At 32.3% G+C, this 27,452-nt stretch overlaps 1 protein-coding gene across 1 annotated transcript in view; it reads left to right on the top strand.

Annotated features, from left to right (window-relative positions):
• The window catches only part of LOC129224508 (protein GUCD1-like), a 39,479-nt gene extending 12,896 nt beyond the window's left edge, over positions 1-26,583 (top strand). Inside the window, exons 4-9 of the mRNA XM_054858970.1 lie at positions 227-326; positions 13,521-13,612; positions 20,381-20,486; positions 23,876-23,924; positions 25,026-25,100; positions 26,166-26,583. Coding sequence (XP_054714945.1) covers positions 227-326; positions 13,521-13,612; positions 20,381-20,486; positions 23,876-23,924; positions 25,026-25,100; positions 26,166-26,257 — 514 coding nt within the window. The 3' untranslated portion in view covers positions 26,258-26,583. The remainder of the gene's footprint in view (positions 1-226; positions 327-13,520; positions 13,613-20,380; positions 20,487-23,875; positions 23,925-25,025; positions 25,101-26,165) is intronic.
• The last annotated feature ends 869 nt before the right edge of the window (positions 26,584-27,452 follow it).

The following is a 27,452-nucleotide window of genomic DNA, read 5'->3' as shown; positions in this document are numbered from 1 at the left end:
CAAGAAAACTTTTTGGAAAGTTGACACTTCATATTATAATGCATAATGGTTCCCTTTATTCGATTAATGTAAAAATTGAAAGACAAAGAATAAAATCTGAGAATAAAGTGCAAATATGTGCGTAAAAATGCTTAATTTATGCAGATGGATTGAGCAACTTATAGTTTATGATTAGTCATTTTTAAAATTGAAGACTTACTAATCAGGTTCTTTGACTTTTATGCAGCACTTGGACCATCGACCTAGCTTACCTACTGCATAAATTTGGTGTGAGACACATGTATGCAACTGTTACTTTAGGAGTGAACCCCGGCTACTCTCAAGAGGTGAAGAAATTTTATAATTTTATGTTTATTCATCTTGCACTGTCATACGTCACATTTTTCTGAAAGTTTCATTTTATGTAACGGGGTTCAGGGATTCAGTGTTATGCGTATAAGCTCAGTAAGAGCATTTATTTTAAAAATCTGGTTTCTAAATATACTATCCCATTCTTCCAGGGCCTTTATGCATGTCCTTCAGGATTTATGGTTACTTATACATAGAGTATTGACAAAAACACATGCACAGAAACAAATATTGCTTTCAAATTTATTCTTCCTTATCCTCTACTTCCAATGACCTGACTAATTGGTGTTTGTGCTTTCAGAATTGTTCCATACAGTGCTTCTGCTTCAATCGTAATACGGAATTGCACTTTCAGTGCTCATAAACTAGTGAAGAATCTTGTGCAACTACATTGTAAGAATTTACAATTGCACATAAGCTTCAAAAAGGCTTTCTTATTTGCATATGTAAGTCTGGGAATTGTGTTGATAACAGGGTTCGAAAATATCATAGTATTTTCGAAAATATCGAAAACATCTGATATTTTGATATATATCCGATATTTTCAATTAGCACAAACTAAATTCTTCAAAATAGTAAATGCACATCCTCAAATCACTCTTAATTTTCATATATTATAATTACAATATGTAGACTTAAAATTAAGATTTCTTTCATTTTTAATACCTAATATTTCAGTTAAAATTTGATAATCAATTTTAATGGAGTTAATTTAACATTAGCTGTTTTACTCATTTTTCTTCTGTTAGTTTCTTTTGCAGTCATATGATTCAACAATAAATAATATGTATTAGTCAGTGCACTGTCATAAGACATTTTCTTTTTTTCTGAGCAGTGTTAATTAACCACTTTCATAAATTAAAATTGTTACATTACTAATAATTTTATGAATATAAAAACAAGTAAAAAATAAATATTATATTAATTTGTTATATTAATGATGTATTAATGCATCGTGAAAATATAGTATTTAATATTTTAGTTATTTTTCATAATAAATTAACAGCATTACTATTAGGGCTCGACCGATGGCATTTTTTGGCCGATGGGCCGATGCCGATTGTTCAAAGATGGCCGATGGCCGATTGTTTTCCTCCAAATGGCCGATTGCCGATGGCAAAAAAAAAATCTAACAGAAATAAATTGATAAAATTGTCAGGGATTTAAAGTATCATTGATTCATTTCACTTTACTTCCTTTCTACGGATAAGGAATTGTAATAGTCCCCCCCTCCCCAAAAAAAAAAATCAGATTTTGACCTAAATTTTTATTTTACGATCATTACTTCACAAGTTTTTTTTGCGCATATGTACATGCATATGTACCTAAGAACATATAGATGACGGAAATATCCATTTTGAAAGCCTCCTTAGTTAAAATTATCGCAAATTCTCTTGGGATGTTTTCATGCGCGTAAACTTACGTCACTCAAAAATGTTATGAAATAGTAAGTTGAAAACTCGTACGTACGTAGTATAATCTAAAAGTTCGAGGACAAGTTGTATAAAAATTTACCGTGAATCCATCTACAAAATAGTCGCCTTGAACGACTATGCACTTCTGCCACCGTTCGTATAGCTTTTAGAAGGACTCCTGGAAGACATTTATCGCAACCTCCTGTAAGGGCTCTTTCGCTGCTGCTTTGACTTCATCGTGGGGAAGAAGGCGACTTTCATGTTGAGGATGCACGGTTCGATTGGTCAATGTTCTGATATGACAAACCAAAAACATCGCTTTCGTCGGACTTAGCTCCGTGTGACTTTTACCTGTTCCCAGCAAAAAAAAACATTTGCATGGACGCCGCTTTCTTCCGTCAGGAGAAGATAAAGCTGCATCATAGAAGGTAGTGAAAAATGGCTTCCAGGAGTTTTTCCAAAAGTTATATGAACACTGGCAGAAGTACATAGTCCCTCAAGATGACCTTTTGTAGGTGGATGTGCTTCGGTAATGTGAACTATTCTGGGTAAGGTTTTATACAGCTTATCCCTCGAACTTTTGGATCGTACTACGTACAATCTGTATAGGGTGTAGTTATGCTTCTCCTTTTTTTGACTGCTGTATGATGGAAGACGAAAAACAACAGCCAAAAAAAAAAAAAAAATGGAGGAAAAACAAAGAGACTGTTTAATAACCAATTGATTTTTTTTAAATTGAACATATAACTAAGATTTCAGTAATATTTTAATAATGTTTGGATTTAGGTAAACTGAACATAGTTAAAAAGCATTAAATTATGTTGTTTAATCATTCAAAAAAAAAAAAAAAAAAAACTATGAAACCGTCAACAAATTACGCTATTAAAATGGAAAGATTGAATGTAGACATTTTTTAATCATCAAGTTAAACAAAAAAGGTAACAGATAAATTACAATATTAAATCGTAATAGGAATATTTTTATACTTATTTAAAATTTATGAATAGAAAAGTTGGCATTTTTCATAAAATGTATAACAGTGACGTAAATTTTGCGGAAAAAAGAAATAGCCACGAAATGAATGAGATTCTTAAAACGCAGCTACAATAAACAAACTCAATATTTACCCCAAGTTAATAACTGAATACATATACATACTACTTGATTTGATGTTTGCACACGTAATATTGAACAATTTGATTGATTAATCTTTTATGGAGCACTACAAACACGTTCAAATTAAATTTTTCAATTTAACAATAATTTTCTGAAATTTAAAAAATTGCATAGTAGAAAATCCTTGAAACTTTTCTATAACATATTATTAAACATATGATGAAAACGAAAATAACTTATTCATTGATTTTATATAAATACATAAAAATAGTTACAACAGAAAAAAAAATCGATCGCTATTAATGATGCAAAAAAAGGTGCCGCATTACAAAATATAGGTGAAACAAGTATAAAAAAATACGCAAAATGACATTTCTTGACCAAAATAAGTAATCGCTAAATATTTAAGAAATGCTTGAAACGACGAGGGCGGATTAGGGGGTCACCTTCTAATTTTGGAGTAACTCACAATGTTAAACTTCGGTCCCAACTTCGGCTTAATTTTTTTAGTACAGAAGCGCTACCACCAACTCCTCGGAAGAGTTTCTGAATCTACTTCAGCGCTTCCGAAGAAAAATTCAAAATCTTTGTTTTCCGAATTATGTCACAATTCAAAACGTCTTTAATCAATTTCTAATTAATGCTCTAAACTTTTCCTAAACAATAGATAAAACTTGAAAAAAAAATCTCTAATTTTATGAATAGTGTTGGTTTTAAACAACTCAGAAGTACAACTTTAGTTTAATTTCAGAAATTGAGGTAGTGGGAGGAGGAGCTCGCAAGTGTTCTCGGAAATACAAAAAATAGTCGCAAAAAATAGAGTTCAAAATAATGATAAGTGCAGTGGCGGATTTAAAATGTAGCAAATGTTGCAATTGCGCGAGGGCCCCATAACCATAGGGGCACCGTAGGAGTTACAACAATGCTTTTGATAAATGTTTTACAACTTCTGTGATAGAGAAATTCAGCCCCAAAATGTATTTCGACGGGCCCCAATCTTGTAGCTCCGCCGAAGCGATACAGAAAAGACTGCATTACTGTGATTCATATTACAAACATCCAAAAATTAAAAATTACCGTCGGTTCAACGGGAATCGAACAAAATGAAACAAACCGGTTTCGCCATCTCATATTTGTTTCCACGGTCTCCAATTCGGTAATATATCAACAAATGATCGTCAGTCTGAGACGCTATATTAGTTTTGCATTGAAATATGTAATTAATAGCCACAAAAAATCAGTTAATAGGCTTTTTAGAACATCTGATCGAAAACAAAGAGGGAAGGTCACAACTGGAACGTGCGCACTTCCCACAGGCGAAAATTTAGCCTTCTACAGCTTACCATTTTTTACTTATGACTTATGAGAGATACATACGTGCATCCAGCCGCAAGAAACAACGCAATAATTAGCGTGTTTGGTACCTGAATGCAGTATTAAAAACTCTTTCAGGGGTGACTAAAATATAAATTCATACTGAAATTTAAGTAAACAATTTTGTTTGAAAACAACAACTCCCTTTACTTTGTATTAAAAAGTAAAACAAAGGTCTTTTTTTTTTTCAAAAACATCGGCCAATTCCATCGGCTTTTCGATGTTTTTAAGGCCGATGGGCCGATGTTTTCTGCAAGTTAGCATCGGCCGCCGATGCCGATGGCTAAATTGTTGAACCATCGGCGCCGATGCATCGGTCAAGTCCTAATTACTATGATTAATACACTTTTTGCATTGAAAATACCGTAGTTCAAAAAATAAATATCAAAAATATAAAAATATCATGATATTTTCAAAATAAACATGGGGTATATATCATGATATATATCAGGATATATATTGGCGAACCCTGCTGTGGAATAATTTTGAAGCTCGGTAATATTTAGGCAAGTCTTTTTAAATTAAGTTTTCCGGCACTCTGGCTGAGCTACCAATATATTTGTTGTTACTTTTATTGGTAATACTATATGCAGGATTCGAAAATATCATGATATTTTCGAAATTGTCCAATATTTTGATATATATCCGATATTTTCAATCAGCTCAAACTCAAGTCTTCAAGATAGTAAATGCATCTTCAAAACACTCTTTATTTTCTTATATTGTTATTACAATATGTAGACTTAAAATTAAGGTTTCTTTTATTATTTATATCTATAACATTTCATTTGACATTTTAATCAATTTTAATGGAATTAATTTAGCATTAGCTGTTTTACTCATTTTTCTTCTGTTAGCTAGTTTTACACAGTTATTATATGATTGAGAAATAAAAAATATATATTAGTTGGTGCACAATCATAGGACATTTTCTTTTTTTCTGACCAATGTTTAATACAGTAAAATCCCTCTAATGCGGACACTAACGGGACAAAAATTTTTGTCCGCAATAGAGAAGTGTCCGCAGAACAGGGGTTTAATAATGTTATTTGCATTGGAACTGGGGAATTAAGAATTGTCCGCATAAGAGGGGTGTCCGCTTTTGAGGGGTGTCCGTTTGGAGGGGTTTTACTGTATTTAAATTAAGCACTTTTAATCGGAGTTTAAATAGTTACATTACTAATAATTTTATGAAAACAAAATAAAAAAGGATTACTATATTACTTCGTTATATTACTGATGTATTAATACATCTTTAAAATATAGTACATAACTTTTTGGATATTTTCAAAAATAAATGAACGATATTACTATGATTAATATAATTTTTATATTGAAAATACCGTGGTTGAAAAAATAAATATTGAAAATATCAAAATATCATTTCATTTTCTAAATAAATATCTGATATATATTGTGATATATATCATGATATATATCAACTGATATATATCGGCGAACCCTGATTAAAAAACTTGATTATTTTTTACATTTACTTTTTTAAAATCCCTTTCTAAAAACTGCTCTTATTATTCAAAGAACCATGTAACTAAACTCAATCAAAATAATTGGTTGCAGTTGTTATTTGAGTAACAAATTTATAAATTATGCATCTGAAACTATATGTTGCTTCAAAATTTCTCCATAAAATCATACAGTCATGCCTTGAATTTGAAATGCTGTTTAACGTGCCAGACTACTGATTGGGAAATAAACAAGGGTAATGGTGTGACATATTTTTTAATGCAATGTTACTCAGGGTGGCGACAGATCAGGGAGATCAGGGAAAAGTCAGGGAACTTTATTAATCAGGGAAAAATCAGGAAAATATCAGGGAATTTTGAAAAAATAACAAAAAATCAGGGAAAATTAATTTTATGAAGTAAAAAAATTTTTTTTTGCTTTACAAAATTGAGTTATCTAATTCCCTAAGCATTTTCTGCCAATTATCAGTTAAAAAAAAAGTAAAATTAATAAGGTGCGATTATACACTGCCGCATATTTGTTCATCTTTTTTCCTCAACGTCAAAGTATTGAATCTTACTTATTAACCAGAGGATGAACTTTTGAATTAATACTATAAAAGCTCAAAAGTTATTACTTCTTCTTTTAATTTAATTGCTAAAATTGAACTTTTAATTAAAAAAAACTTTGTTTTTTTGCCGTTATTCTATTTGTTGTCACCGCAGTTTATAAAGGTTTTCTTTTCTTCAGACTTAAGTAATTTTTTAATTTTATAACCAAGTTGTATTCTTCTTTTATATATTTTGATATTAACTAATTGCTTTTTTTCCCTTGCATTACAAAGTTGTTTGTTACAAAAAGCAATCTAAGATTTTTTTCGTTACATACTGAAATCATTTGAAATAGAATTAGCTTGTGTACTTAAGTAAATATCTTAATTTTTTTATTGTTAAAATGCTGTATTCATTCATTAAAACCTATGTTCTTGATTAGAGAAAAGCTCCCTATAAATGGATGTCAAATGGTTTCATCTGTTTTGCATAAATATGTCAATTAGTTATATAAGAATAACTACATTACTTCTATTCTTTCACTATTACTTGTTATTCTTGCAACAATAATTATACTGTTTGAAAACTTAGTTCAAAATAATTTCAATTACTTTTTAGTTCTATCATAAATACACACATATTTTTAAGAGTAATTTTAATAGTTTTTTAAAATTCTTATGCTAAGTGGTTTCTGGAAGTAAAGTATTTTTTTTTTAAATTTTCTATAATCTTTCCATTGTATAAAAATTTAATATACTGTTTTGTAGGTTCCCCCTCCCCCCCAAAAAAATGTCTTTTTTTACCATTTTATTAAAAAAGTAGCATCTTTTAAAAATATATCTTTAGTTTAACAACTTTACACAACTTAAAACGTTTAAAATACTGTATTTTATGTAAAAATACAATGGATTTCAAGTAGAGCAAGGAAAGAAATCCATTATTATTGGTAACGTAAATCAGGGAAATTTGGTGAACTTAATCAGGGAAAAGTCAGGGAACTTTTTTTCACAGTTCCTGTCGCCACCCTGTTACTGTAGCAGACTTGCCAACTTTCCGGATTTAGCCCGGTAATGCCGGATTTTTGCTGCGTCTTCTGGGTTACCGGATTTTTGTGATTGTTTTCCAGAATTCCTCTAATTTTTCCGTCGGTAATCAAAAGAACATGTACAGATTCGAATTATCTTCCCTTGTGGAGAGCGACCCTCCTTTAGCTACCGCAAGTCTGCAATTGGTTCACCCTTCTAACGACTGCTATTCAACCTGACGTCTTAGATCGCTCTGTGGCGGCACCAAACTCAACGCTGTTCCCCGTTGCTGGCGACCCCAACAAATCTTTTCACTCAGCAGGATGGTTTGAGATGATTGGCATCGTGCCAAATAACGTGTTCGCGCGCGCTTGTTACTTTGCTTACATTAGCTACTGCAGACTGCGGAGTGCGTAGGCAATGGATGTTAAGAAAGTTTCGGAAAAGTTTTGAATGTTGGTGGAACTTGACAATGTCTAGAAGAAAATATAATTATATCTTTAACATGTCTTACAGTGTTGATCATCCATTCATTATAGAATCAAGGAAAGGTCAACACTTAGTGTTTTGCTCTCTGTGCTGTTGTAATTTTTCCATAGCCCATAAAGGAAAAGGAGATGTTATTTCTCATATCCGCACGAAAAAACAACTGGACAGTAAACAAAGTGTTGAAAATAATCAAACTTTGAGTTTTTCCTGACCTAGTAGCTCTTCCAATGCTGGTATCCAAGCTGAATGTTTGTTCACATCGTTCTTAATTGAACACAACATACAAGGGGTCACTGCTGTGATCAGAAATTTGACTCTGATTTTTTGAGAAGAGACAAATCATGCACTGCAAATGCATCAAATAAAAATTAAAGAATTATTTAAATATGTATATAAAATGTTATTCTAGAATAACAATAATTATTATTAATCAAGATGTTAATAAAATATATATTAAAGTAAGAACAACAATCAATGGAATGTATTCAATTATTAGGGATGTCTCAATAAACTAACTCCGGTAAATATTACAGAATTTGTTTCCTTAGTATTCAATGCAATTTTGTTGTAATATGTATTGATCACAATTTTTTAGTACTCGTTGGAATAGTTGCAGGATTTTCTCATGCAAATTGCAAGATTTTTCATTTTTCAAGGTTGGCAGGTCTGCTGTAGTGTTTCTCCTACATGTAAAACAAGGCATGGTACTGCCTGATAAAAAGGCACTTCTTCAAATAATAGGGCACTTTCTCAAAATAGTTTTGTGGTAAAAAAGTACGAAGTTTTGTAGTGTAATCTTCCTACACCCATTCTAGTGAGAAGGGGAATGAGAGAGTTACCTATCAAAGCCATGCTGAAATGAATTTTTATCTTTCGAGCAAGAAAATTTTCTTTTTTGATCAAGTGTTGATTAATTTTAAGGGCACTTCGAGGAATGCCTGAAAAGGGGCAGGACGCAATGCCTTTATAAAAATGTCTGGGAGAACACTATTAATGTATTTATCATCATTTGTTTTACCTTTGATATCTTTGAGTTTAGGTTGTTTAACATTTGTCTTATGCTCAATTATTGTCTAATGCTCAATACTTTAAAAATGAATGAATATAACTAAATATTGATAATGAAATAATTGAATAAATAAATAATAATGAAAGCTAGGTGGAAGAATTAATCTTAGCAACATCTATCCTAATATAAAGCAAGTTTTTTGCAAGAGTTGCGTATAGTTGTTCAGCAAATCCAAAAAAAAAAAAAAAAAATTTTTAAAGTTAAAAAGTTTATTTTCCCTATAATCTATTTAGGAAGTATTGGGACTTGCAAATAATTATAGTCTTCCCCAATAAGAGAATGCATTAAATGCTGCCTTGTCTAGTGGTCAGAGAATTCTGACTGCGACAGGAAGGTCCGGGTTCGAATCCAGGCTCGGGCATGGACGTACTTTCTCTCTCTCTTGTCCTTTCTTTGTGTGAATGTGTTGTTATGCTGTGATTGGTTGCCTACCCTATAAATGGGTCCTTATGGCATGTGGTACTGTAGAAGTTGAACTTCACACCAAATTATGGTACAGTTGGAAAAGTGAAACAATGCACCCCAAATTGCCAGCCTAGCTGGCACACGACAACAACAACAACATCTTTGTTAGTTTTAATGTACTTGTGTTACATATTTAAAACCAAAACAAATATTTATCATTGCGTGCATATTAGGGTGGAACGATAAAAACAAAGTTTTTATTTTCGAATTGTAATAGTGCAGAAAAGTTGCGATTGGTGAAGACTTATAAAACAAAACAAAAATTTTTAAAATCGGATAAAATCTTCCAATCCCGCAACGAGCCTAAAAATTTGAAAAAAAATGGAAAATTTCATGTTTTTAGCGATTTTTTAAAAATTTTGCTCCAACGTTTCTTTTTAATACTCTAAGACGGAAAATTTACGATTGGTGAAGCCTTCAGAAATTAAAAAAAAAACATATTGAAATCGAATAATACCTTCTGAACCAGGAACAAGAATGAAAAGTAAAAAAAAGGGAGAATTTCATCTTTTCTTAGTGATTAAAAATAAAATTGTTCTTGCTGTTTTTTCCCCCGGTGTTACAGGGAAAAGCCTTTTAAAAAACCCTATATTACACATAAACATTAATTTATTTCTTGACTTTTAAGGTATCTTCTAAACATGCAAAAATACCATTCTTTACAATAATGAAATATTTTCAAATAATAGAAAGTTATAAAATATTTACCAAATTTACAATCCAGAATACAAGTTTTATTGTTTTAAGTGTTTCTTGTTGAAGCTAATTTTTAATCAGATTTTTTTGGAAAATTCAGGCATAGTTGATCTGGATTTCAATGTTGCTTTTATGTAGCCATCTCTTGATTTAAATCCACACACTTTGAGTGAAGCCTCCGTCACTAACTTCACACATCTTTTGACAGCTTGCGTATGGCAAGGGAATAGTTTTATATCCCAGTTGGGTATAGTGCCTGTTACAATAAAATTTTCAATGTCTTTGTTATGACCGTTTCGAAGAAAAGGTGGAGAAGATAGCTTTGTGGTGTTCCAATTAATAATTTCTGTGTAATCTTCTGCTTTGAAATTTAGAGATGGAATGACAAAGTTTCTAATGCTTTTGCCTTTAGAAAGAAACTCTGGCTTTTAACACACTTTTAAACGCTGGTTCTCTTATGTGCCTCCTTTCATCAAACACCACTGCCATCAATAAGTTTTCAAGATGCGCAAATAAAGAGTTTCTTTCAATGACAGGGTAAACAACTTGTTTTAGATTGTCAGGTAAGTATCGACAGGTTTGAATTGTTCTGTAAACATGAATGGCACCATCTGTGAAATTTTTGCGGTTCTTTATTTCAAACCAGACCGGCATGTAACATCGCAAAATAAAAGTCACTATGTGTTTTAACTCTCCTGACAGGATCGATACACTTACGTACAGTCTAAGAACTCTATTTGCACAAGTGAGCCATCTGGAATGTGAGAGTGGGCCGGGGTCACGATTTGATAAATCATTTGGACAATTGCCACCCTTTATCGCTTGAGATATATCTGAAAGATATCTTTGATCCTTGCTCAAGCACTTTCTGTTTACATCTGGAATTGTACAGTCAATTGCTTGAAAACCTATTACCGGCAATTTTTTGCAACCTCTGAGTTGTTCTCCTATTGATCCAGAAAACGAACTTGGGCCAGTTGTTACACCATACAAATGCCGAAAAATACTGCGAAAAGGAAACTCAATGAAATGTAATAAACAAATAGCCCATTGCAATGGTCGTCCAGTATAAATTTCAAATTAACGAATCGCGCCACTTTTCCACCCAGTATTGATTTTAGTACCATCGCAACCTACGATGGCTAAACCATCCAGTGAAATTCTTTGTTCATTTAGATATAATACAATGCTATTCACTATGTCTTTGGCTGATCCAGAGTTTGGAGACACGTGGCCAATATAAACGGAATCAGGTTCTTTGATAATAGAATAATGCTCTTAAGGACTTTCTCGTAATTCTTTTCTGCAAAGATGGATTCATGTTTGAAAAACGTTAAACAGAGCAAATAGACATCACACGCACATTAGAAACATTGAGAAATACTGATGCCAGCACGACTGCTTTATTCATTTAAGTAAGATGCCTATAGACACAAACCAACTAAAAAGCTCATAAATTCAAGATCGTGAAGCGCTAATGGGCCGTATTAGATGCATACACTGTACTGAGCGGCATAAACAAATATGCGTCTCGCGAGAATAAAGGGCCATGTGGACAATTTCACAGGCAGGCTAGTACTAAAATATCACATTTATTTTATAAACAAACGTTCTTTCATTAGTATTTCATATCGAACTTATGAGGATCGTTAAACTAAAAGAAAAAAAAAAGCTGAAAAAGAGCTTAAAGTTTACATTTTTTTAGGTTCGTTGCGCGATCGGAAAATATTGTTTTATTTCAAAAAGATTTTTTTTTTTGCTTTGAAGTCTTCACTAAACGTAACTTCTCCGTTCTGTAGCCTGAAAAAGCACATTGAACCAGAAATGTTAAAAATTCGGAAAAAAACCTGGAATTCTCAACTTCTTCGATTTTTTAGTCTTGTTTCTGGATCAGAAGGTAGTATTCGATTTCAATTTGTTTTTTTTATTTCTGAAGGCTTTACCAATCGTAACTTTTCCGTCTCAGAGCCTTAAAAAGAAACATTAAAACAAAATTTTTGAAAAATCACTAAGAAAACACGAAATTTTCCATTTTTTCAAATATTCAGGCTCGTTGCGGAATCGGAAGATATTATCCGATTTTAAAAATTTTTGTTTTGTTTTGTAAGTCTTCACCAATCCCAACTTTTCCGCACTATTACGATTCGAAATTAAAAACTTTGTTTTTTTCGTTCCACCCTAGTGCATATACTTTGCACTTTAAGTTTTTGTACTTTTGCTATTTATTCATTTTATTCAATTTGAAAGTGAAAGATGTTTAATTATTGTTTTTAATATTTTGACAATGTTTCACAAAAAAATTATAAAGATTGCCCCTATGAAATTAATCCAACTTGTCCATGAGAACATTTTTACTAAGTATTTATATACATTTTTTAAGAAAAGGAAGGGGAGGCGTATGATATTTCAAGACGTCAGTGTTATTTGGTTTGATGTACTACCATCATTGATATTTTGATTTGAAAAACCAGTGTGACATCTGTACTGCATATTAATTTTTGGTGTTTAATAAGATATTCAGCCCTCTATTTTCTGTGTAATCGATGTTATTTTTCTTGCAGTTTATTATGTAATTTTGTAGGGGTTTTTTTTTTCTTCTTTTTTCTTGTCAGACTGAGAGAAATCAGTGTCTCTAGAGGTATTCTTTTTTAAAGTGCTTTTTATAGCTAAGCCTGTGAATGCATTGATGTACTATGAATGTTTTTATCTTTTATGCAAATACAGTTGGCTCTCTGTTTAAAGACTTTCAAGGGACCACAAAAATTCGTCCTTAAGTAGAAAGCATCCTTAAATAGAATGCTTTTAACACTACAGTGAACCATCTGGGACCGTGAAAAGCCGTCGTTAAACAGAGAGTCAACTGTAAATTCAAATCCAAAAGGGATGCTCAGCAACAAGCTCTGAACCCAATTGAACTGGTCTTACTCAATGTATCAATCCTCATTGAAGATCTAAAATGCCTAGAACAATATTAAAGTGGAAATTTTAGCTAATTTTAAGATAAGCTGGACATTTTGATAAGCTTAAAACATTGGTTACTAACTGTTTTGTGGGATTAAATACATCCATATAATTATACAAATATTTTTATGTGTAATTCAAGGGTGTTAGTAATCCAAAAGTTTTGGGTTGCCTTTTTCGAAACATTTTGGGCTGACAACACATTTTAAAACTGAAAATTGTTATGAAAGAAAACTTTTAAAATATTTTTTCCAATGATTGTTTTATGTATATTTAAAGAATTTTTATGGGAGGGTCTTCAGAAAATTTTTCTTAGTCCACTATCACCCCTGGTGTAGTTATACAACATCCAATATGCATTGTTTCCTTGGGAAAAACATTGTTTCACTTTAATCCTTGTTAATAATTTAGCTTTAGAGAGAGGGAATGAGATGTTTCTGTAGTTGTTCTTTATTGGTTCCTCCTTTTAGATCAATATATGTTTCATGTGGCTGTTTTTTTTTTCTTTTTACATTTGATTTATATTATTTTTCCTTTTCTCTTGTAGGATTTTTATCAGCAAGTTTTGAAAAAAGATGCTGATAGAATCAATGAGAAATTTCTTACTGCTGCAGTAAATGGAGTAAAAGTGGAGAAGAGGTGACAAAATTTCATTTGACTCTCTAGTTCTTTATTATTGCTCGAATGAGTAACCTTTCCACTCAATGTCAAGTAGTATAAGTATGCCTTCATAATTTTTTGGCATAATATGGATGTAAAAGATTCTTCCCCTGAAAAACTTTCAAAATACATTTTTAAAAGTTTTTTTTTTTTTTGAAAACATCAGTATAGTTTTAAAAATCCAAAATATTTTATTTCTTCTTTTTTTTTGCGGTGGGGGGGAGGGTGTTTAAAACTTTATTTGTGCATAAAGATTTTATTAACAAAATATTCTTGCATTAATAAATTGCTAATTCATCACCAATGATGAAATCAAGTTATTGTTTGACACATAATGTGAACTGTATGAATATAAATTCATAACTTGATGTAACATCAAATCTATTGTGCCAAATGATTTTAGAACCAATAGGGATATTAAATGGAGGCTTAATTGTATAACTTCTTTTAAATTGAGTCTTAATTCAGAAATTTATTTCAGCAGTAATTTGAAACGGATTTTGAATTTACAAAAACCAATGTACTGCTATTTGCATAATCTATCCACCTTATTCCCCTTCATCAGCCAACGGGATTGTGAAATCAAGAGAGCTAAACTTTTTTTTTTTTTTTTTGGCATATCAGAAATTATGAGATTTTTGAGAGATTTCTTAAACTGTCAGATTCAACATTGGAAAAAATATTTATAAAATAAAAAAAATCAATAAAAATAATAATATTCAAGGGAATTAAAATAAAGCTAGTTAAAAATAAAAGAATTAATGTCACTTGTTTGGAAAGATGCTAACTATCAGTCATCTGTTGTTGCTAAGTTGTATTCTTTTTTAAACTAGTTTGATAATGTGAAAAAAAAAAAGTTTTTTCCCCCTTAATTTAAATAGTATTTCTCCATTGAGTCTTTATGTATTTTTTAAAAAACTTCCAGCCATACAGAGTTGCCAACTGCTCCGCAGCATCTTGCAGAGTTGCTCCACAAAAATAGCAAAACTGTGCAACTCTGCAAAAAAGTTATTTCGTATTTCCTGGCTAAGCATTTTCAAGCATGACATAGTATTTAAAGCTTTTTTTTTTTATTTTTTAATCCTAGTGATTAAAATGATTATCAAAGCTCAAAAACAATTTTAGATAAGTAGTTTTAGGCTTTTATTGAATTTTATGCAAAATACCTAACTTCTCTGCAAAATTTCAAAATGCTTTTCAAAATCACCACAGATGCTCCCTTTCTGAGGTTCGCAACATTGCAATGTATGCATGGTTGGTTTGGTGCACAATATTTAATTTTTTTCTTTCAGAGAGTATTCAAAGACTTTTGAAGGATAAAAAGAGCTTGTTTAAAATCTAGTTAGGGAAATTTTCAGCATTAGATAAATCCTTTACATCCCACTAAAAAAGCTTCAAAGTCAATCTTTAATAATGGGCAGTAGTGATCAGATTTACTACCACAGATATGGGGGGTCAAACCACATAGAGCCCTTAATTTTAACACTATTTGAAATCCTAATATGTTAGTTTTTATTCAGATAAGGACTTATGAGATTTTTGACTCCCCCCCCCCCTCCAGTCCCCATCCCCAAAAAGGTAAATAATGACTGCATTAATGAAATATTTGGTATTTTTAATACCATATTCTTTTCTTATGCATTTTTCTCTATTAATGTAGTTTCCTTTTTGCAATTTTTTCTTAGTATCTTTTTCTCCAAAATTTCTAAAAATTATACAGTTTATTATACTTTTAAAAGACAACTGCAAATTTTATTATATTGCTTGCCACTCCTTACTGATTTGCAGGGAAACTAAACTACTTACAAAGTTGTTCTCAGCCAATTTATACAAATACAAATACAAATGTGACGACCAGCAACAGGCTCTGGGCCCAGCTAGGCTGGTCCTAGTCAATTAATTAGTCCCCAATGAAGATCAATGGCCCTCTTAAAGCTATCCACTCCCTTGCTCATTACCGCCTCTTCCGGTAAGCTATTCCAAGTGCCCACGACCCTGCTAAAGTAGTAGTTTTTCCTGATTTCCAAGTTAGCCTGAGATTTAAATAGCTTAAAACAATGACCCCTTGTCCTGCTTTCCCCACAAAAATTTAACCCATTTACATCTTTCATTTTGATAAATTTAAATAACTGAATCATGTCCCCTCTGACTCTCCTTTGCTCCAGGCTATACATGTTAAGCCTATTAAGTCTGGTATCATAATATAACTCTGAGAGTCCCCTTACCAATTTAGTTACCCTTCTTTGAACCCTTTCCAATACAAAAATATCTTTCTTCAGATAAGGCGACCAAAACTGAATAGCATACTCCAAATGAGGTCTTACTAAACTCCTATATAAAGGCAGAAGAACTTTCTTAGATTTGTTTGAAATAGATCTATTGATAAACCCAAGCATTTTGTTGGCTTTGTTACTAGCAATACTGCACTGTTGACTAAACTTGAAGTCCTGATTTATAAAGATACCTAGATCCATAACATTTTCTGCCTGATTTATGACTGAACCCTGTAAACGATATCTCATACGCTTATTTCCATGACCTAAGTGTAGCACTTGACATTTCCCTACATTAACTGCCATACCCCATTTATCTGCCCACTTAGTAATATGATCTAAATCCTCTTGCAGCTGTTTTACTTGTTCTTCATTTTCGACAATCCCCATAACTTTTACATCGTCAGCAAAACAATTCATGCTTCCAGAAATATTTTCATTGATGTCATTCATAAATATAATAAACAAAAGAGGCCCTAAAACTGATCCCTGAGGAACCCCATTTAAAACATCACTCCAATTAGAATGATTTCCTCTCACAACTACTCTTTGCTTCCTACCAGTAAACCAATTTCTAACCCAAAGTAAAGTTTTTCCTCCTATTCCTGTGTCAGCTAACTTGCTGAGAAGAGCAACATGCAGTACCTTGTCAAAAGCTTTTTGAAAATCAATATAAACAACATCCACACATTTTTTGTTATCTAAAGCTGAGGTAACCTTGTCGTAGAAATGCAATAAATTAGTAGTACAGGATTTACCTTTCCTGAAACCATACTGCAAACTAGTCAACAGACTATTAGTCTCTAAGAACTTCATGATCTTAATTTTGATCAAAGTTTCGAAAATCTTACAAATCACTGAAGTCAGACTTAGAGGTCTATAATTCCCAGCAATACCTTTAGACCCCTTCTTGAAGAGTGGCATTATGTTAGCCAGCTTCCAGTCCTCTGGCACCGTCCCCGAGTTATAAGAAGCATTGCAAATATTCAAAATAACATCCACTAATTCCTCTGCACATTCAACTGAAATTTTTGGATAAATATTATCTGGTCCCGGAGCTTTAGTTGCTTTAATCTTTTTCAAATGAAATAAAACCTCCTCCCTGGAAAATACAAAATCCTCAAGCTGTATAATAGCTTGTGTCTTGTTAGTGTCAACTGTTGAGATACAGTTATCGTTAAACACACTGGAAAAAAAGTTATTTAGAACATTTGCAATATCCCTATTGTTTTGGATTAAATTTCCATACTCATCAACCAAAGGCCCAATTTGACTGTTTCGAGCTTTCCCAGAATTAGCGTAAGCAAAAAACCTCTTAGGGTTCCCATCAATGTCATCTGCCAGCCTGCGCTCCAATTCCCTTTTCTGAATCCGTACCAAATACTTAAACTTTCGCCTTCCCTTACCATACTGGAGCCTCTCCGCACTCTGACCAGTTTCTTTAAACTTACGAAAAGTGGCTTGCTTATAATTAAGAGCTTCTTTACTCTCCCTGGAGAACCACATGGGCCAAATTTTGGTACTAACACCTTTTCTCCTAAATGGAACATAGTCCCCAACGGTTTTAGCAAGTTTATCCTTAAATTCCGTCCACTGCTGATCTACGTCGCTATTTTCCAACCCTGACGAAAAAACCTCTTTCAAGCTCTGCCTAAGTGCAACAAAATCGGTGTTTCTGAAATTGGGCACAAACCTAAAATTATCATCTTTGCACACTTCAAATTTAACCCGGAACCTAATGCTGTTATGATCACTATCTCCAATATGCTCCCCTACACTCAACCCCTGAACAAAACTATCTATGTCACAAAAAACTAGATCCAAAATGGCCTCCTCTCGAGTTCTCTGAGTTAGAACTTGATCTAAGAAACAGTCACCAATTACTTTTAAAAATTCCTCTTCTTTGCCATTACCAGGATAAAAATTATTCCAATCAATACCCGGAAAATTGAAATCCCCCATTATGATAACAGATCCCTTACTGGACATGTCACTAATAATACGGTACATCTGTTCATCTTGTCCCTGGTTTGAATTAGGTGGCCTATAAATGTTTCCAAAGCGTAGCTTTTTGCCCTTACTGCTCATCAACTCCAGCCAAACCATAGCAATATCAGTAGGCTTATCATTTATGACCAATTCATTGCAAATAAAATTGTCTCTAACATAAAATAAAACCCCACCACCTCTTTTACCTACTCTATCCTGTCTGAACAAATTATACCCAGTAATATGTAATAACTCTGCATCAGATTCGGTAGCCCATGTCTCTGTAATTCCAATAACATCCAACTTCTCATCCATAACTATGCTTTTCAATTCATCCATCTTGTTCCTAATACTGCGAGCATTGGTATAGAAAACTTTAAGCATGCCTAAGTTGCTTTTATTTAACACCCTGAAATTTCCTAAATTACAATTGTTAACATTACTACTCTTGTTCGTCACTTTATTTCCATCTCTAGCAATACCCAAAAAAATTTCATTCTCTCGATACCTGATGCTTGAACCATGCCCCCCATTCCAACTTAATTTTTTGACTCCGAAGCCCCTAAAATTAATCCACTAAAAATTTTGACCCCTGTAGAGCTCAGATGCAGGCCATCCCTAGCAATCCAATCCCGTTTACAATGACTCCATACATCAATGAACCTGATACTGCGCTTTTCGCAAATTGACTTCAGTAGCAAGTTCATACACCTCGCACGTTGATTTAGCCAGCTCCTATGCACTCCATACCTGGGAAGCAAACCAACTACTAAAAATTTTGCGACTTTTAATTATGCACTTTAAATTATGCTCTTTTTCAAATTTTTAACGTGTCTCAAATGATAATTAGCATTGACTAAATTGAAGTTTTGTGATAGAAAATTCATGGCTTGTGATGCAGCATCTACTACTAATCTGTATTTTTTATCCTTACTGTATTTGCAGAGAAATTCTCCTATATTTTTGCCAAAAGTCACTTAGGTCCTTGGTAGGTGTTATTGTTTATGCAACTTATATTTGAGTTTCTGTATTTGTCACTTTCTCTATATTTGAAATACTCTTATATCTATATAAGCATGTACATATATGTGCTCGTAAGTAAATCCATACTTGTATAATTTCTTACTGTATAATGAAATTGTATTGATGGAGTCATAACGGAATTTTCTAGATGACTTTGTAATTGTACCTTCTTAACCTCCAATCAAAACTGTTTCAATTAGAAATCGTAACAGAGCACTCCCTTGGATGCTAGAAATTATAGCACTCATGAATAATACCTACTCTTTTATTCTTGTATTGTTCATTTTCGTTCTCCAGTGATCGATTACTGGCTGATCACCCTACTCATAAGCACTTGCTGTAATAATAAATAAATTTCATAAAAATGGACATCTAGTGTTAAATACTTGTTGAATTTATTCAAAAAACGTCTGCTCTTTCTTCTGAAGTTGTAGAAATTATGAACTACTCTTCTGTTAATTTGAAGCTTGTGCCATCATAATTTCATATTTAAAATGACTTTGAGAACTCAAATCTTTCTGGAATATCTTCAGAAGACTCTGAAGATCCAATTTTCGGTCCTTAATAGAACAATTAATGCAAATACAAATGTAACGAACAGCAACAGGCTCTGAGCCCAGCTAGGCTGGTCCAAGTCAATTTATTAGTCCCCAATGAAAATCAATGGCCCTCTTAAAGCTATCTACCCCTGTATTGACAATACTGATCCCCAAACAAAAGAATACTGATTAAAAGAATTGTGATTGTTTTATTGAAATTCTAAGCATTAATTTTGAAGACTGGAAAATGTTTAAGCTAGGCGAATTTTTAATAAAATATTTAAATTTCCTTCATAAAATACTTTATCATAAAGTCATTATAGATGTTTATTTTAAGTGGAGGCAATGTTACTGAGATGTTTGTGACATCCTTTAGTTAATCACTGGGTGGTTCTGGATGAGTAATGGCTACAGGTATTGGATACTTGCACCAGAACTTCCTCCTGCATGTGTCTGGCATTAGGCTCTGGTGTTTTAAAGAATATTTTATAAATATTCCTTTAAATTTTTATTCTGTTCAGTTTTGAGTTTCTAGAGTTAGTTAATCTAAAGTGATTATTCTGAGTTATTTAGATTAAGCTCCAAATCCCTGCTAGAAGTAGCAGCAGTTTTTGTATTACCTGTGGGCGGGAGGGGGGGGGGGCAGTATTTGTATGCATGCATATAGGTTGAGTTTTACGTATAAAAAAGCATTCATAATTTCTATACTGGGCTATAGTTGGACTATTGTGAGGAAATAGGATATTGCTCTCAATCCATCTTATTGCAGTTCTGAATTTCTTACTGCATTTTAACCACAAAAATGTGAAACTATAAGGTGTAGTTCTGATATTGAAAGAGTTTGAAAAATTAGATAATACAGTGCAACGTATATAATTAGACACCAACAATGTTTTTCAAATGTTGCGTGAAATTCATTTTAGGTCAGTGAATATAGAAGAAATCCTATTGCACCTGGAATCCGGTAACCCAGCAATAGTGCTTGTGAACGCCAATTTGCTCTTTTGTGACACTTGTCACACCAAAAAGGTTTGTTACCTTTTTTCATTTTGTTGATAATTTTTTGTTGGCAAATTACTTGTTCATTAGCACACATACACACACGTATTTAATTTTAAATTCATAGTATTAATACGAAAAATAATAAAATAAATAAAAAATGGGAATTATGGAAAAAACAATAACACAAGTATTATCCCACTAATCACTCAGAAATTCAGATTTATTTGGGGGTATTTTTTGAGCAATCACATTTGTTTATTGCTTTCATTTGACCGTCCTTGATGTCCGGTTCCTTTTTCAGAATGGACCAGGGGCCTCTGCAGCACTGCCGTCCACCGGAGGACGGAGCTGCTCCTCTGGTCCTAGCCTCCAGTAGCAGCACTGTCCCCCAGAATCCCTTCCTCCTAGGCAATGGCGTCCATGTCCTGCATACACAAGCGACTGCACACAAACAAATCCTTCACACATACACACACGTAACCGCCCAGGAGGAGGGGCAGGCATGGGAGGACATGAACCGTTTCTAGAAACAATAGCCTCCAATGAGTAGGGTCCTGTCGCAACTCGTGATTGAGAAAAACATAATTTGAATTCAAAGTGTCAGAATTCAAATTAGATATATATATATATACACACACACACACACACATATATTTTATGATTTGAGGTAGAAATAAAAAAATAAAATGCACACATTTTAGGATTGAAAATTTTTGAAACATTTATTACTCATTAAGAAAATTAGTTTTTCCACTGATTGGTACCGGTCTGTTGAACCAGTGCTTGAAAATCTCTGGATTAGAGAGATTTGCCCATTTTTGCTGCCTTATTCATTACTGTGGCCTTGGTTGTCTAGAGCTGTTCTTGGGAATCAAAGATGAGGCCATGTTCACACAAAAATGCTTAATTATATGGACAAAACATGCACCGAAAAAGTACTAACATCAATTCGTACATCGTCATCTTCCACACATCATGCATCTAAATCTGAATCTAACCATGTTACATCACTTTCTGTTTGCGTGATATTATTGCATGCATATGAATTTTAAATGATGTACTGTATATACAGTGAAGTATCGTTTATACGTTTCTGAAGGGACTGTATGAAAAAAGCGTACAAACGAAAAAACGTATATTAGGTATAGGTTAATGTGTATTCGACTTTGCTGGGACCAATTTTAAAAACGTATAATTGATAAAAACGTATAAAAGAGAAATGTATAATCGGTGCTTCACTGTACTTGCATATAAATCGATAAATTTAGTGCAAAAAATGAGACTGAAAATTAGAAGGTCAACTTATATGAATTTCTGCAAATTCTCCTGGAACTTGGGAAAAAAACACTCGAAAACGTGAACATTATCCCAATCAGAGCCGTGTACAAGGGGAGGGTTTTAGGGGTTAAACCCCTCCCATTGGGGAAAAAATAAGAAAATAGATGAAGAATTGTGCATGCTTAACAATTAGCTTTAATGTTAAAATTTGTGTACAGAACTCTTTTTAAAAACGCATTCTCTTTGAAGTTGCCTGGCAACTTGCGACTGTCTTCTCTTAATCAACTAAAATCATATTTTGGAAAAACAGAGATGGAGGAATGGTTGAATAAGCTGTCAATACACGTTTAATATTGCTTCTCATAAGGGGTTTTGATCTGGGGCGTGTCACAAAAAGCGATGAGTGCTGCTGCTCTGTAGATGCATAGTAATTGGGTTTGTTTATGTAATTTACATCTGCATCGAAACTCTTCCTATTTAGTTTGCTAAGCATTATCTTAGAATATTAAAACCTGAAAACATGTCATAAAAGAATTTGTGAAATTTTCTCAGTATTTGTTGCAATATATTGCACATTAAACAGATAATAGGTTGGAATCTAAACAAGCAGTAAAGTGGATAAATACTGAGGTTTTCTTGCGCAACCAGAAATTTCCTTCTGGGAGGTGGGGTTCATAGCAATCCTTACATGTATGTACAATACAACCTCATTTATCCGGACTAGATGGGACCAAAGCCAATCCTAAAAAACAAAAATCCTGATAATAATCAATAATATTCTTAAATATGCAGACTTATCTTTTATTGCACCAAAAAACAATGCTTTCTAACAAAACTATATCATACCGTTTTTTCTCAATTACTTCATCAGTTATAATTCAGCTGCAACAGCATTGGGCTGACATCCAAAGTATATCATATTGTTTGCTAAATTAGTACTATACTTTATTGTATGTCCCTTGCAGGAATAGTATGCTTGATCGAAATGAAACCGAGTATTTGTCGATTTAAACTTCCCTTCTTGAAATCATAATTTAAAATGATTATTTACGTAAATATATTTTTTCTACAAATTTGATCCGGATAAACAGGGGCTGGATAAATGAGGTTCTGATGTGTATAAAATATATTAATAGAATAGGTAGTATATAACTTAAAATCTAATCTTCTGCGGATTTGAACCATCCCCCCTGCCCTCTGAACCGCTAAGCCCCTCATTGTGACCATTAAACAAATGTTTTGCACCCCCCCCCCCCAAAAAAAAAATATTTTGAAATGACAGGCCTGCAAAAACCCCTCCCTTTATGGAATCCTGGACACGGGCCTGATCCCAATTTTAGACTTACCTATTTAAGCTGAAGAAGCAAATACTTACGTATTCTGCTAGAATTTCACACTGTCTGACTGTGAAATAAAGACTAAATAATTACAATAAACGGCTGACTATGCAAACAGTACGGGGATCGCCGTATTTGCGTATTTTCCTGATAGTCTCGAATTACTGCTCATTTTTCAAAAATAATGTGATATGGCTACAGCACAAAATTTTATTGATATTAATGCATAACAAAAATCGTAACAGCAAAATTGAATCCGTTACAAAAATCAGGATCGCAAAAGTGAACCCTTTAGTAAAATAAAAATAAAAATCGGACCTTTTTTAACATAAAATGGTTCATTGCATTTCATTTTCGTCCTTTTTATAACGTTTTATATTCAAAATTAGTGGCAAAATGTTCCCAATTTTTCAGAAAGTAAGGGCTCGATTTATATGCGAGTTCGCCTTATACGCAAGTATGTACATTAGTTCTAATCATTACGAGTTCTTAATGTCCATGAGAAGGTCTTTAAAAACATCATATAACTGCTAAATTTTGCTGGAGAATTAAGTTAGGAAGGAATTTTGACATTTTATAGAAGCTCATTCACATTAAAAGTTCAGTATTTTTCATATTGTGATTTTGATAAAATATTATTTGTTTTCAAGAAAAATCCACTTACATGACTAGTATCACAATGTCTTCAGAAAAATCATTCACATAATTGAGCTCATTGTAAAGGTTAAGTACACTTTAGACGTATTGATTGCTGTATGCTTTTATGTTTATTTCATTGCTTGAAAAAATTATTTCTTACAGTGCCTGATGCAGATGCTTAGCTGCTGTAACAGTAGTTTTTCCTACCAAGGTGCGTATGATATTACATGATGTTTCTCATTTATTTATTTATTTATTATTTACTAGTGGTACCCGCACGGCTTTGCCCGTAATAGAAAAATTAAAAGGGCTTTTGGTTTGCCTGTATATTTACAAATAATGTATGGTGAATTTTCTCGCCAATTTTACCCATATAATGGTTCCATGTTATGATAATTTCGTATCTTGCCAATTGGCTTGTGCTCATGTTATGGTTCCACGTTATGATAATTTCGTAATTTACTCGTCCATCTTATAATAGTTTTGTTCTTAAAATTGGAATAGAAAAAGAACCACATCGAATTTTCGAAAAATCGCTTCAAGGTGCACACCTCAATGCTACAAACTAACTTTGTGCCAAATTTCATGAAAATTGGCCGAACGGTCTAGGCGGTATGCGGGTCACAGAGATCTAGACATCCAAACATCCTCCTGACATCCAGACAGAGAGACTTTTTGCTTTATTATTAGTAAAGATTTTCACTAGTATCCTAGCACCATTTTAAAGTAATGATAAAACCTATACACTGTACAACATTTAACTCTGGGGTTTTATTTGAACAAGTTGAAGGCAATGATTACTTTGCATAACACTATATAGTTATGAAAGTAAAAATTTCAGGCTTTGTAAGTATTTTCTCCGTTAAAGAAAAAAAAAAGAAGTTTGTCTTAAAATCCCTATGTAAGACTTTAAAAGAACCACTTTTAATCAGTTGCAATATTCTGTTTACAAAATGTGTTTATATTTTTCTTCTATTGTCTGTGCAGCGATGCATGTGTCATTAAATTTTCATGCATCTTCTACAAATAAATTTTTAACTCATCTTAACTGGGCATGCAATAGGACTGTTCATAAAGATGCATTCATTTTGGAAATAATTATAGAAAATGAAAATAATAAATGTACAAATGACTAGATATAGACATTTTAAATACAAAATAATAATTTAATGTTTACCACTAGTAGGAAGTGTAGCTGCTATTACATTAAATAATAACATGGGATTCCTGGTTAAAAAAATAATAAAAACAAAACTTGTTTTCTAATTTGTTGCATAAATGTTGTGTTAATAGTGTTATTAAACTATTTTAGGACATTACATAGTTCTCTGTGGCTATGACAAGCGAGAGACCAAAGTGCTGTACAGGAATCCTTCTGTTTTTAACAGTATGTACTCCTTTACACTGTTCATGTATTGGAAATATTTTACCAAATTTGTCTGCAAATTATTTTTTTGTAACTGCAATGACTGCTTGGTGGTCTGACTTTTAAGTCCCTAAAACTTCTTTTATGAGAGTTGAACCTATTTGTTTCTGGGGAGTTTAAATTTCCCCTTTTTTAAAAAGAGCCGGAAAGAATTCTTAATACTTTATAAAAAATATCTTTAAAAGCAAAAAAGTCATTAAATGAAATTGATTTAATTAATATTTTAAAATGAAAATTTTGAAAATAATAAGATGAGGGAAATAAATACTTTTCTGTCAATACCATCCTCAGAAAATGTGGACAAGAATGTTTTTAAAATGCATATTAACTTCATACATAATCCATATTGTGAAGTTTTAAGAAGTTTTATGCAACTACAAGAGGTTTAATCAGAATAACTTTTATTTAAACATAGTGAACATGTAAAAAAAAGTTTCTCCTAGATAACAGGACACCCCTCAATATTTTTAGACTTCTGGATATTAAGAAGAATTTTAGCTTCTGATTTTAACAAAAGAGGGTGCTCAACCCCCCTCCCTCAAACTTCATAAGTATGGGGAGGGGGTTAAAAAATGCATTGAACTGACAAAACAATGCTACATATTTTAATATACACGAGTAATATGCATATACATTGAAACAAAATAATTTTTTCAAAAAAAAAAAAAAAAAAACAGCTGAGGAAATTAAATGTTTCTAAATTTGTGACATTATCCATGCTACGGCTAATGTTAAATTGAGGCGTCATTGAGCACCCTCTAAAAGTTTGAGTAAGAAGCTAAAACTTTTACAGCATCATACTATTAGTAAGTCTAAAATAAATAAGGGGTGTCCTGGACTCTAGCTGAAAAAAAAAGTTTTTTTGAACCACCCTAACAGACCCCACCTTTTCCATGCGTGACACTTTCAGTATAAAGGTTGCTTGTATTCTTAAAATACTGATGAAGTCATTGATGTTAAGATACATTTTATAGATTGACTTTAAATATTTTTTAACTGAAATAAATTGTTAATTTTCTTTTATAGAAGTGTGTCAGATGCCATATGATTCTTTTGAATTGGCTAGGAAGAGTTTTGGAACAGATGAAGATGTACTATTTGTATTTCTGCGATGTTGATGACTGCATTTGAATAATTAAATCTCAACATTGACTAGTGTATTTAATGCATCTGGATTGCTGTGCCCAGCTCTTTCTCCTAAGAATAAAGTTGAGAAACAAAAGGGTGTCTATGGTAACGAAATGAAAATTTAACTTAAAGTATTATTTATGAAAAAAGTAATGTTTTGAAGATTTTCTTTTAGAGCAATACACTTTTGTGTCTATATTGTTAAAAGTTACTATAAATCCAGAAAAATGGAACGTCCTAGCCATTTTTCTTTTCTTCTTGATAAATATTAAGTGGTGCTTCAAAGCAATTTTTCATGTTTCATCTTGCGATTTCTGAAGTCTGATCCATTTATAATCAGACGAAAAAGTTTGGTGGTTATTGAGAATGTTTACCTTTTTATTTATTTATTCTTATGACTGATGTATTTCCTAGATCTTAAGAATGATTGCTATCTAATGTTTTCTAGAAAACATTAGTAGTTAATATATTTTTAATGTTATGCAGAAAATTTAATTTAAATTATGTATGAATCAAAAAATCTAATCTTCTTTTAAATAATCAAGTTAAAGATTAACTGACAAATCAGCTTATGAACATTTGTATTTCCAGTTAAACAAAGATTATATTTATTTATGATTATTTTCCTGATTGTATGTGCTTAAACTTTTCTTTATATCTGATATTTAGTCTTTCAGCTCTCTATTAGAATGTATTAATGTTTAATATATTAATCACTGCACAAAATATGTCCCAATAAAGCTATTGTGTTGGAGAAAGATCTCCGTTGGATGTACAATTTACACAATCCATACAGCAGCAATAAAGGAATGTCATTGGGGCAGCATTTGCATCATCATAAGTAGAGAAAAGATTAATGGTGTTAAGGTGGTAGAATGGGTGTAAGTTAAAGAAAATGTTTTAACTGATATATATTGTCAAATCAAGTTTTTTGGCATGATCCTGAAGAGTTTAACTTTTAATAAGATTTCTAAAAAGTTACTGCCATTTTTCTGAAATCAAGTACCGTATGTTGGCATTAATTTAGGTTAAGGTTAAAATCCAAAAGTTAAGATATTTAAACTAAGCCAACATTAACTGGCCGTGTAATGTCAAGTTGGAGACAAGCAAAAAACATGTTTCAGAAAAATACATTTATTAAATATGACTAGAATAACATCCCCATAAAATACACCCCCAAAATAT

The sequence above is a fragment of the Uloborus diversus genome, chromosome 6, assembly GCF_026930045.1.
Source record: "Uloborus diversus isolate 005 chromosome 6, Udiv.v.3.1, whole genome shotgun sequence".
NCBI lineage: Eukaryota > Metazoa > Arthropoda > Arachnida > Araneae > Uloboridae > Uloborus > Uloborus diversus.
This window is presented reverse-complemented; position numbering and strand designations above follow the sequence as displayed.